Source organism: Trachemys scripta, chromosome 10 (genome assembly GCF_013100865.1).
Source record: "Trachemys scripta elegans isolate TJP31775 chromosome 10, CAS_Tse_1.0, whole genome shotgun sequence".
Lineage (NCBI taxonomy): Eukaryota > Metazoa > Chordata > Testudines > Emydidae > Trachemys > Trachemys scripta.
The window spans coordinates 58,824,081-58,837,344 of NC_048307.1; the positions used below are offsets into that span (position 1 = coordinate 58,824,081).

A 13,264-nucleotide genomic window follows, 5' to 3' on the forward strand; every position below is an offset into this window, starting at 1 on the left:
TCTTTTTAACCTACATAAAATCACCACAAAACACACTTAACAGTCCAGGCAGGAAATTAGTTTCCTGTTACTTTTCTGTAAAGCAAACAGAGTGTGTAAGCAGTCATATCAGAGGGAAACAGTCCAACTGAACTAAGATATCTTACCAGAGCCCCTCATTACAGTCCTGTTTTTCCTTGATTTGGGGGATTATCGTTTGCTGTACTTATTATCTGTGTAATGGAAAGCAGAGGCAAATCTCAAAAAAAAAAAAAAAAAAAAAAAAAAAAAATCACATCTTTAACAGTTTTAAAATACTATTGGCACAATCAAAGGCCCACAAAACCAAAAGCTGTTAGAAAGTTAAGGGTAGGGGACAGAAGAGATGAATGCTCAAGTGCAAATGTACAAAAAAAAAAAAATCTGGTGCAACTTGTTATCAAAGTGATTAGGAAACGGTCTTTAGTTTTATGGAATTGTCAATTTATTCTCCCCATTATTTTATGCAATAAATTGAAAATTTCCCACCAATTGCAATATTTTTTGCACACACACACACACACACACACACACACACAGTAGAACATCTCTTTATGAACACAAGCAGAAAAATGCACAAAGAATACATCACAATATTCATTTAAGTTTTTAACTTAATAAGCAATGTCAGGTAACAGAGTATGAAGTATCATATACATTAGATTTTAATCATACAGTTTTCCATAGCAGGAACATTAAAGTTTGGCTAAAAGACTTAGTTTATGCAAGCCTATATTCCTTACATGTTCCAACACCTATTCATCAAATTAGGCTTGAACTAGTATTTTTTCTAAAATTATGCTGTGTGTAAATTTCAACAAATTATAAAAGGTCTGGGTGTGACATCCAGAGTATTATAACTTTTATAAACAGATAAAACAAAATCCAATTCTTTGGAGAGGGAAACAATTTCTTTACTCTCTCATGTTAAACCTCTGACAAAGGCAATATTAGCTCCCTTCTTGGGTTGCTGTATTTTTAATGTCTTCTTTTTAATGTGAATGATGTGACTGAAAACTAAAAATACATTATTGACTGAAGGATGCTTGTTAATATGCTTCTGCAGTCACAGGTCATTTAATACATGGACTAATTAAAGTGACGTAGTTAGTTATCAACATGAAATTAAAATAAAATATCAAGAGATGTCTATATATTGCATAAAAGCACAAAGTGTGAGGATATCAATAAGACTGATATTTTAATATTGTTTAACTCTCCAAACAGTAACATACAACATTGTTCCCTGTCACCGTCTACGGCAAACAATGCAAAGCTTATGTTTTCCTCTACATTTTGTTCCTTTTTGTGTTCATATGTCAAGGACTCTGTTAATCAGGTGCAAAAGCCAGTCCAGATGACATCTTAATTCTGTAACCAGTGTAGGATTCTATTCTTAAAAAAAAAAAAAAAAATCTGCTAGCATGTGTGTGTTATGTCTAAACTACTTAAGTGCATCAGTGCAACTTGCACTATGGATGAACACCTAGTACAGATGCAACATTGCAGAGAATCCTCTTTTGGGCAATCACAGTTCACCGTCTTCAAACAACACTCACTGAAAACGGTTGCGCTCACACTGAACCGTAGGCAACTATCCCACAGCTCCATGCAAATTTCCATTTACTGCTTCATCCAGTTTTCCATATGTAAAATGCAAAGTGTCTAAATGTGTATACACATACAAACTGAGTAAAGTTTTCAGAAGACCATAAGTGACTTAGGACCTTAAGTACCCAAGTGACTTTTGAAAATGGAAATTGGATACTTTTGTAAGTTGTCTTTATGCAAAAACAGATATAATCATGATTTTACAAGTTAAATGAGCTTGCTTGAGAAAACTGGGGATTTGGTGAAACAGTTCTATTGAACTGGTGCAGCTTCAACCCCAACACAGTCAGACTGTTTTAGCACTGCAATGGAGCACATTGATCTGATGCAGAGTACAATGGTGGTAAGCTTTGCTCTGAGCATGAGCAATTGCCACAATGCTAGTCAGGGATGCTGGAATAACTTGAGTAGTGGGAGTACTGAGAACCAAACTGTGAACCCTGTAGATAATGGAAACCACTTCAAGTGAGGGGTTGCAGCAGCATCTCCAGCATCCCTAGTTTCAGTACCTATGATGCTAGTACTCTTTGTGAGCTGCTGCAAGCACTTTATGTGGAGAGGAGGTTGCCAGTGTATGCAACTGTGCATGCAAAGCACAAATTTCTTTAATGTAAACAAGGCAATGAAATGCAATAAGTCACCTCTGCAATGCACGTCAGCTGAAATAACCTAAGAAATTTTAATCCCACAGCTTCTCCTGCATTTTGGTGTCATATGACAATACACTATACTTGTATTGGTTGGAAAAAACAAGTTTTTCAGCAAATATTTATATTCCACTATGGAAACACTGGTTACAATTCAACTCCATAGTTAAAGCAGAGTTCCATTTTGCACTTAAAGAGATTCAATCTTTATTTTTTTATGAAAAACAGCATATCGTCCCCAAACTTACAGAATTTACTTTTTGAGTGTTGGATTAGTTGTTTGAGAATTTAAAGTAAATCCATTAGAGTTAATAGTTAAAAACCGGGTCCTATAAAAAATTAGTATCTCTGTCTTTTCTTTATTCCAAACGATCTTAGCAAAATATAGACACTTCAAAATTTGTATATCGTTAAAATAAAAATTTTATCTATTTATTATGGTTATGTAGGCTACAGCCAGGCTCAAGTCAGCAGCTCAGGTAACTTAAGTGCATTGTGTCATCCGGTGTAATTAGAGATTAGCATATATTTCAGCCTTCTTTGAAATACAGTAAATCAATTGCATCTCAACCTCAAAATTCAAGAATGATGTTGAGTTTTGGGAACACCCAAACTCTCAAGTACACGAGTACATACATCTGATGTATACGAAAGCTTTATAGCTAGGTTGACATGTTTAAGCTACCAAAGCTAACAAGAATTGTTCTTTCAAAAAGATTTGCACTGCAAACACCTGTACTAATAACTTACAAAAAGGTTAGCATTCCAATATTCCTGCAGCTTCAAGTTTTGGGAGATTACCCATTTGCTATAATTGTGATTTAAATTTGGCTAATCTGTATTGGCTATTAGTAGCCAGGTCTCAAAATATAAGGCTTTGAGAACATGGGACCAAAAAAAAAAAAAAAAAGCAGCCCAGGGCACAACCTGGGGGCTGGATATTAGGAAACCCAGAAGAGCCCCTCTCACACCGTACAGCAGTGTATGACAAGCACCATCACTTCCCTCTCCTCCTGTCAGCTATTACAGTACTGCTGCTGTAAATATCATTAAAACTTGCAGAGATTACACTAAATCCAACTGGAGGATACAATAGGACAGATGCAAGACCTTAAGGCAAAACTTCATAGTTGTAACTTTGTGTATTTGACACATATAGAAAATAGTCTTGAAGGCCCACAGATGCCACAGAGTTGCTTGGGTTTTTAGCTAGGATTAGAATCCAAACTCCATTTTGAACTTCCTTGGATTGGAAGAGTAATGATGTAGTGATTTAACCACTGCTCGTCCAGAATGGACAGATTCCTGACTTTTTAGGGGTATAATAAAAATTAAATAAAGAATTTCTCCACTGAGGAAATTGGGACAGTTTCTTGAATATCTTGCAAATGATTCAACATGGCTAAGAGTCCTTCCTAAATACAGATGCACGATTTAAAATGTAGAGTGGTGGGAAGGTCCAGAAACTAAGAGCCTTGGGACATTATAAAGCGGGCCCAGTAGCTGGAAGTGAGGAGACTTCAGTGATTTTAAAATACAAGAATCCTGGCCTGTATCTCTGAAACACCTTATGGTCAGATTTCCCAGAAAGGACAGAATTTAATTTCCCAATTTCATCTTTGTTTACGCGGAACAACAGGATCTGATTTCAGTAACTGTTCCTGATTGGTTTACCACCAAAGAGCAAGATTACGAAAAGTAATGTTTGGGCCTATTGCAAGGCCTGAACGTTATGTTTAGCTGATGAGACATTTTCAGCAAGGTCATTCATGACTTTATAAAGTCTCCCTGAAAACATGTCCCTTCCTATACAGAAAGGACACAAGCTTGAATTAAGCAGTGATTTAGTATCTTGTCCAAAAGCAAAGCCTTGGGGACTCTTCTTGACAATGGAAAGAAATCCATAATAAAGGGTGGTAAAAAAAAAAAAAAAAAACATTCTGAGCTTGTTTCATAGAGGTAAGAGGAGGATAAACTATAATAAACTGACAACTTGTGGAGAGATGAAGAAGCAGTTGTTTCAGGAGAAGCCAAGAGCTCTTTTTCTACTATTTTATTAGGTATGTAGGCTATGTAGAAAGAATTAACTGAGATGGTTAGATGGGTTGCCATAGACCTATAAGATTTTATAAGGACTTCATCAACTCTTTCAAGTAGATCCTGGGGCTGGCTTTTACTTCAATGGGATCCAAGCAGCCACCACAAACTATTTTGAGGACTGAGGACCAGCATTTCACATTAATATTGGGGAGCTTGTAAAACTTGGCAGCATTAGCAGGAAAGGCAAATTCAATGTCACGAGCATGTTACAAAGATATTTTCTGACAGACACAGATGAATTGCATTCTTAGGTTTTTCTTCCTCTACTATGAGCTAGAGTTCCCTTGTGGCAACATATAAGTAGAAGGTTTAATTCTAAGCATTTTAGTAGTAATTTCAGCATAAACAGGAAATTCATCCAGAAGTCCTTCAGTACATCCTAAGACTTGGAAGACTCAACACCCTTATCATCATCCTCCTCTACCAGCTTATCTCAGATGATGAGAGAAAGGAAGGCACTTTTATCATTGAATGATTAACTCTTCATAGTTGTCCCCAGTGAGATTTTCCTTATCAGAGCTTGGCTGAGCTGAAATTGAGGTAATGCTCTTGGGAGGTAGGTACAAAAAAAAATAGTGCTAGCCTTTGTAGTAGAAGCTGGTTTCTTTGTCTTAATGGTTATGCTGAGTAAGAGGTCTTGTCTGTACCTCACTTCCACAACTGAATTATCTATAATGAAAACTAAACTGAGTAGAAAGAACAGAGGTGCATTGTGTCCTTTCTGGAAATTAGAAATAGACTGAGCAGAATTTCCTACCTCTTCTGTAGGTTTCTGTGCTGCCAAGACAGGACTGTCAGAACTCCTAGCTGATCTTGAGGTCAAAGGTCCTGGAACAGCAGGAAGCTCCAAGTCAGTGTCACCTGATGGTTTGAAGTCCTCAGAGCAACAGAGGCAAATAGACCCAGCAGCTGTGGGTTGAAGAGGCACTCTGCAAGTTAGACATTTCTTGTCCCCTTTTCTCATTTTATTTGTTGACTCAGAGTAACTTTTTTATTTTTCAGTCATGACTGAGCAAGGGTACTTTTAAGATGTACTCTGAGCAAAAACTGGAGAATTTAGGAGACCGTATGTGAACAAGAATCCTTGAGGCCAAACTTTTTGGAGCAATTTGATTGATCCCTGTGTCACTTGCATGGCAAGAATGACTGACAAGCATTCCACACTGGTGTAGCAGAGACTGCAGAATGGAATAATATTTTAATATTTAATTTTCAAGACCTCTAGTGTATTTTCTTACTCATTTGTAGTATATTGGCAAGTTTAGCTTCAAGCTCAGTAAGTGGGAAGGAACATAAAACTTAACATGGGAACAATATAAGAAAGGTAGTAGATTTTTGAACCTCAAATCCCATCTCCCCCAAAACCATTTGTAACATACTCTGGAAGCTAGCAATAATATCTACGTATTGGGAAGAATGACAAAAGTTACATCCTCGTTTTCAATTATACCAATTCAATCATGCATCCTCGACGTCACAACAGCCTTAAAATTCTGCTGCTGACTATATTGCATTTCAGCCAAAGAAATCCTGTTGTCTTAAATTATATTTAAATGTTTTGTTCATCTCAGAATTGTAGAGTAAACATTTCTATCACTTCTCAATTAGAACAGAAATCTGATGTGTGAAAGCAGCGCTGGCTACAGCTCAATTACTGCTGCCAAGATTTGGAGGTCAAGCATAAACATTAAGAGCAGATTGTGTTACTAAGTAGCAGATCAGTTTTTATTTATTTGTATGACCATATTTTTTAGCATCTTGTATTTTGTTTCAATAGATTATTGAAACTCATACAGTAGAAATAAATGTGTCCACGACAACAACAACAAAAAGACTTTGTGGTTAGTTTTCATTAGTATGGGGCCTTTACGCTAATGTCTGCCCTCCTGCTTAGATCACCTCATACACAGAAGAATGCTTTTCTCATTGTCTCCCCAAAGTCTCATTACAAAATAACTAGTTTGTTGATAATTTGGAAGCTAAAATGCTTTCCTGTCAAATTTTATATCGGAAGAAATTAACTTTCTTTAAAGTCTCAAAGGGATTATAAAATTTTCCAGCTGACTTGTAAAGCTATACATTATACTGGCCCTTCTTGTTTTAAAAACAACTAAATTTGCACTGTTCTCTTCTAATCAAACAAGGTCTCTTATGTTCCGTAGTGCCAGTTTAAATTTCTGGAGAAGTGAGTAATTCAATAAAGGGCTTACCAACCTTTAGAGATCATCAATATGGGGGTGGGGGGGAGGGGAATGTAGTTTTAAAGACTATAGCCAAAGTTTTCAACATTATGTGCCTGAAGTTAAACATCTAAATCTATATAATGGCACATAAGTAACCGGTGGGATATTCAGCTTTCCACAGCACCTGTAACTCCTGTTGAAACCACTGACACCCTAGTTTGAAATGTTTTGCATACAAGACATTCCAAGTCATGCTACTGTACTATTTACATTTATTTATGCTAAGCACTAAGAAATGTACATTAAGGGAACTAAAACTGAAGCTGGACTTTACTGTACTAAAGTCTCACTAACAGTAACCCACTGATATCCCACTGTTAATTACTGATTTTCTGAATTAGCAAGTGTAAACAAGTATAATGCATTGACATGCACCTTGTTCATTTATTTGTATAGCTATATTTTAGCTTTAATTATTCACTGCGGTAGTTTTCTAGAAAATAATAAGCCTCAAATCTTTAAGACACTCCCTTGAAAGTAACATCTGCTCTCCACCAAGATAGACAGAGACAAACATATATAACATAGTAAATATATCAATTAGCATGCCATCTTTTGTCTAACAAAAACGTGAGTCACATTTTTGAAGTTAGGCATGCTCAATCCATCTGCACATATCTAATTTATGTGCAGGACCTATATGTCACACATGCTATTACCCAACTAATCAGCCATATGCATACATAAATACCTGATTTGGACATGTATACTAGGTATGTCTATGAATATATTAATTATGCACAAACTGAATGTAACAGCATATTATACTTTGAAAGAATTGTTCAGTATACAATTATTTCCAGCATGTACAGTATTATAAGCAACTGATAAGGAATCTGCTCCCAATTAAGAAATCCTTAGAAATCAAACAAGTTTTATTCATGAAGCTTTCTATCACATTTCCAAAGTGCCTACAGGGATCCTTCATGGATGAATTATCGGTTCTACTGGGACAGCTCTTTTATTAGCTCACTCAGTTTTAATATGTGAAAACAAATTGTTAATTTGTAAATGTGTAAGATAGACTTTAATAACCCATGCTGGGAAATTATTCAGTCACACGTCACTCAGAAAAAGTAATTTACTATTTATATTATGAAAAGGCAAAAATTAAAAATGTAAAATGTACACAATATACAGTAGAATCTCTCAAATTCACAGAAATGACGGGGGTGAGGGTCCTTTGTGAATTTGTAAAAAGTAAGTAATTAAAACCAAGGATAACGCACCACAAAATGTACTCTGATAATTAAATAGGTATACTTTAATCTTAATAATTTATAGGAGTATTTACTTGTGTACAGTACTAGCGAATGTTCAAATACTGAATAATATTCAATGTATGGAATAATAGAAATATTTGGTATTATTAAATTTCTTTATTTTTACAAGTTTGTTATTCAGGTGTTAAATCTCCATAGCAAAGTGGGGACAGACTGCTGGACTGTGTGCAATTTAGTGAAGTCTAAATCCATGAGATTCTATTGTATTGCTATATGTTAAACATAATTTTCAAAGTCTACAATACCTTTCATTTGCTGGATACCTATAAGTAGGATGAGAGTAAAATATACTGACAACATATGATATTTCCAGATATTTTAAATTCAATTTAAGATAAGATTTGTTTTCAGTCTTAGAAATGTATTTTTAGTAATAGGCACTCTTCATTTCCTGTCCTAAACCAAACTATATTATTGCTGGTCACTTAGAAAGGTGTTGTGTTTAATCCCAGAGGCGCAGCATTTTCATGTATTAAAGTGATCTCACTATATAATCTATATTTAAGTGTGCTAAACTGGTAAAGCACCCAGGATGAAAATGAAAAGCCAAATTTGGAACTCTAATCCAAATACTGGGCTCTGGCTAAAAACAATACTGTTCCCACGTGCGGATATGAAGACAGAATTTGACCCATATTATATTTCACTAGTTAAAAAAAGTGACTTCAATCCATTCTGAACAGCAGAAACATACTTAACAGCTTCAAAACTTAAATTACAATATCATAAGTGAATTTAATGCATTTTTACTATTTTATTTTAAATATTACTTTCTGTGTTGTGATTGGCTGATTCTAATTGGTATATTGCTCTAAATCTCATTCATTTGTTGTTCGAAACGGTTGGTGCTTGTATGACAGTTCCTTTTTAAATAAAAAGGCCTCATTAAATATCCCCCTACACACACACACACACACACACACACACACACACACAAAACCATCCCCACCCTCCCTGCAATGTTTTGGTTCACGTTACAAACATCATTACAATGATCTGCAAGGCTATATTTTTAAAATAAACAAACAAATAAATAAATAAATAAAAGTAGCGACTAAAGTCTTAAAATTGCACAGCTTATTCAGCTCACTAATTATTCAGTGCTCCATAGGGAATGATTTATACAGAGTTTTTCACATTTTGAAAATAACAGTCCAGTAACAATGATGGAAACACTTGTCATTTCTTCAGAGTTTTCATTGGGCATGAAGTCACAAACATAACTAGAGACCTATAAGATCTCCTAGAATATTATGTTATATTATGAGACAGTATCTTTGTAATCATAGGGATGTCTCACTTCATGGAAGAAATTACTATTTTTCTGGCTTTAATTCGAGCTGCAAAAATTCTAAATATCTGCTGTCAACAAGAGTTTTAGCACATACTGTCACCTCAGCAGTGATGACTAAAGCTGTTCACAGATGATATTTGTATTCTGTGCACATTTAGGATGTGAATAAATTCTCAAATTGACTAAATTTGACTATGATAAAATTTTGAGGCACAAATTCTGCTTTTCCTTCCCACAACAGAGGAGAGGGGGGAGGCTTATAGGAAGAGATTAAAATTCAGCAGAAGATCTTGCTTCCCAACACCAACTCCATCCAAGACTTCTACCAAGTATTCAGAGTCTTCCTCCCAACCCCCCATCAAATTCATTCATGGCCTATTTTAGCTTCCTCCTTTGTTGGCTTAGAGTGCAGAATACAACTCCTGTAACTATTGGTTGTTGCTGTATTCCACATTAACTTAATTCAAAGCATGTATTTTTTTCTGAAAAGTTAGTAAAAGTGACTTGAGACAAACACGCTTACAAGTAAAAAGTTATTCAAAGTGTCAGACCTACAAATTCAATCTAACAGTCAAGCTGGCTTTTTCAACTGCTTCACTAGTACGACCAAACTGGAAAAAAAAACGTTATCACTAACGTTAGAAAGTGGCAAGTTCATTTTTGTAATTAATGCTGCATTTCTGGGACAGTATGGTAATGATTTGTAAAACTGTTTGGGTTCTAAATAAACAAACTGACAAAAAGGAGATTTTGTCTGTCAAATTCTGCCCTCAATCACATTGTCCAACATCATTGTACATATAACCTGTACTCCAGCTTATGGTTTCCAATATACAAGAGACACACTAACTGATACGTCCTGAAATACCATGTAATAAAAAAATTAGCAATTATTAGCACTATTTACAAGGCACAATAAATACACATGAATTAAAAAAGAAGGCTCCTTTACTAAAATCTGGCTAATACACAACTGCAAAGCTTTAATATAGAAAGGTAAAACTTACTAAAACTCACACTCATGTTGAGAGAACTTAGCTAGAGTTCCACATCAGAATTTTCAGCCTCAACCACCACCCAGGGGTTGACTTCCGTCATTCTGAACTTTTGTCTCCAAAGACCTGGTCACTCCTCTCTCCCCAGAGGGCTGACTGAGTTCAAAGTTGACAGTGCCCCTTTCTGGATAACCCCATATGGTTAATTCAATCACAGCAGCCTTTCAGGATTTGTAAAACTGTCTTAAAGCAATCGTACTCCTCAAGTGCCTTTGAACCTGAATGAGACAGATCCTTCCATCCATGGAGCAGGTGAGCCCTACAGTCACTGAGTCTTAGTCTTTCCTATGGTAGCCTTGTTTGCCTGGTTACAAATTTAATGTCAACCTCTTTCCTCACGTCAGAAAAAAAGCCAATAAAAGTGGTTTACCTTCCACTCTATGTAATTGCTTTGTAGGACAAAGAGTTTACCCTTTCCTACCCACAAAGAAATTTCAAATCCCTATAATTCTTACTTCAAGAGAAGATGTCAGTCAAGAGCCCTCTCATCTCTGAAGTTCATTGGCTTTTCCACAATTTTAGATGCTGCTAACTAATCAGAGGCGGCTATATCCCAGGCACTGTTTATATTTGAAGAAAATTGTGCAAACAGTTAGGCTATTGTCATACCTAGCACTGAACTCATTTACCCCATCATTAGCTACGTGCTAGTCAAGTTGTCTACAGATATAGAGCTTGTCTAGACTAGGATAAAAGATGTATTTTTAAAAAGTTAGTTCAAACATTTTAACTAACATCTTTTAAAAACTCTAGTATAGGCAGGTCAAATTTACTCCTGGGGAATTCTGCGCCACTGTGCGTGTGCAGAATTCATGTCTCTCAGAATTTTTTTCCCTCCACAGAAAATACACTCTGCTGGAGAGGCACTGCAGTTATGGCTTTTGCCCACCAGGTGCTGCTGTGGCACCAGACCAGAGAGCAGCCGGCTCACCAGACATAGCAGCAAGCAGCTGATAGGGTGGAGGAGGAGGAGTCTGTATTCCTCACAGTGCCCTGCCCACAGGGCCAGATGAGGAGGCACAGGAGAGCGGGGCATATGCAGCTGCTGGGGAGAGTCACACATTGGGGTTCAAAAGGGCTAGTGAGGGGGACAGATTGAGGCAAGGGCTAAATGGGACTGGGGATGCAGGGACACATGAGGAGGGGGGGAGGCAGTGCAGGGACACATGAGGACAGGGGCAGGTGTGCCTGACTGAATAGGAGAGGCTAGGGGTCAGCCAGGGTCTGCATGTGGGTGGTCCCGACTCCCTTACAATCCCTCCACCCCCAAAATCCCCTATTCCATACTTCTCTCACCCACACCCAACAACCCTCCAGGTTCACTCCCAGGCTTCTTCCCAGCAATTACTTTCCTCTCCCTCAGCTCCTCCATTACCCCTGACTCCTCCAAGCCTTCGCACTTCTTCTGAAGGGTGCGAGAAATACATTTCTGTATTGCAGTTTATATGAATTATTACTCAAAGCTAGGTATTAATATGCCTAGTAAGGAATCTATTTGTCATAAATATTTCCTGATTGTTTTTTGTCTGTACTGTTACAGACATACTGGACAGGTATTTTGAAATAAATTACCAAAATAATAGAAACTGGTATGATTATATTGTGTTATTTTGACAAATAAAATATGCAGAATTTTGCAATATTGTGTGCAGAATTTTTAATTTCTTGGTGTAGAATTCCCCCAGGAGTACAAGTTGTATTTTAAACGTGTTAAGTGGTAGAGGTCACCCAGAGTTCACCCACTGTCCAATGATTTGCTTCATGATAGTACCTCCCTAACTGTTAGCATATCCAAAGACAAGAAATTCAGCGATATAGCAATATAAAAGTGAAAAGGTATAAAATCTGTATAATCCGTATTCCAATAATAAAATACCTTGTCTCAAAGATCTTAAATCAGAGTAATGCTGCATAACAATTTTATTTTGGGAGGGGGAGAGAGATTAATGGTTTTTCTATACTATAATAAGCTAAAATATTTAATTATTTTAATTTTTGAAAAACAGTGCTAAGTTATCAAAAATAATAATTTAATCTAAATATGACATATACCTTAAAACACAGCTGCTTTTTATAGTAGTAATTTGGGAATGGGTCATATTTCTCCACCATTTAAATTCAGTAAGAAAGTGCAGTCTTTTCATCTGTCACTACAAATCTGTGCAAATTCCCTTTTTCTAGCTGACATACAGACGATAATCAATGAAAAGGTTAATAATCATACCTTATATTTGGTCATGGTGCTAAAATGGTTGTTCCTGAAGAACACACAAAGTTCTCCTTCCTGAACTGCTGAAGTCAGCTCACATAACCCATGGTATGTCAACTGAGTGGCTGTGTTGTTCAGAAATTGTTCAGCTACAAATCCTATAAAAGCAATGCAGATTATTAACTGTGTGTCCATCATACACATCTAAATACATACATACCTACATAAAAAATTAGATACATAAAAATTCAGACTGTCAGCTAGTGAAATGAACTCTCAAAAAGGCTTATATCAACTTATTTTCTTCTAGTGAAATCTAACTTTCCTTCTCAATTTACAGCTGTGACACTATGACATTACCCAGGGTACAATCTGGACTGATAGACAGCTGCATCCCCTCAATTCTCCAGCATGGAGTACCTTTTACACTGCTTTGCTGTTGGAGCAATCACTCCTGATCTGCTCTCTCACAGCTTTCAGCATGTAAATTATTCCCAGCTATACTGCAGGAATGCCAGCCACTCTTGAATTACACTGCAGAGCAACACCAGCAAATTTCCTGTGCCAGACTTTCCCCCAGAAATGTGCATCTTGTATTGCGCAGCCCTCTCCTGGACAACACATGCTCATATAAATAAAATATATTTTATTAAAAGAAAATGTTATGTACAAATCCTGTTATCCTAAAGTTTCCCAAACACTTCAATCCAAGCACACTGGTTTAGATAAAACAATAAAACAAGTTTATTAACTACAGAAAAAGATGTTGCGTGATTACAAGTAATGAGGCATAAATGTCAGGAC

At 36.4% G+C, this 13,264-nt stretch overlaps 1 protein-coding gene across 4 annotated transcripts in view; it reads right to left on the reverse strand.

Annotated features, from left to right (window-relative positions):
- Positions 1-13,264, reverse strand: part of MINDY2 (MINDY lysine 48 deubiquitinase 2) — a 104,743-nt gene that overhangs the window by 22,758 nt on the left and 68,721 nt on the right. For all 4 annotated transcript variants that reach the window (XR_004647372.1, XM_034783300.1, XM_034783299.1 and 1 more), the window contains exon 6: positions 12,476-12,618. Coding sequence is in view for 3 of the 4 variants with exons in the window: in XM_034783300.1 (XP_034639191.1) it covers positions 12,476-12,618 (143 nt within the window). In the remaining variant the exon portion in view is untranslated. The remainder of the gene's footprint in view (positions 1-12,475; positions 12,619-13,264) is intronic.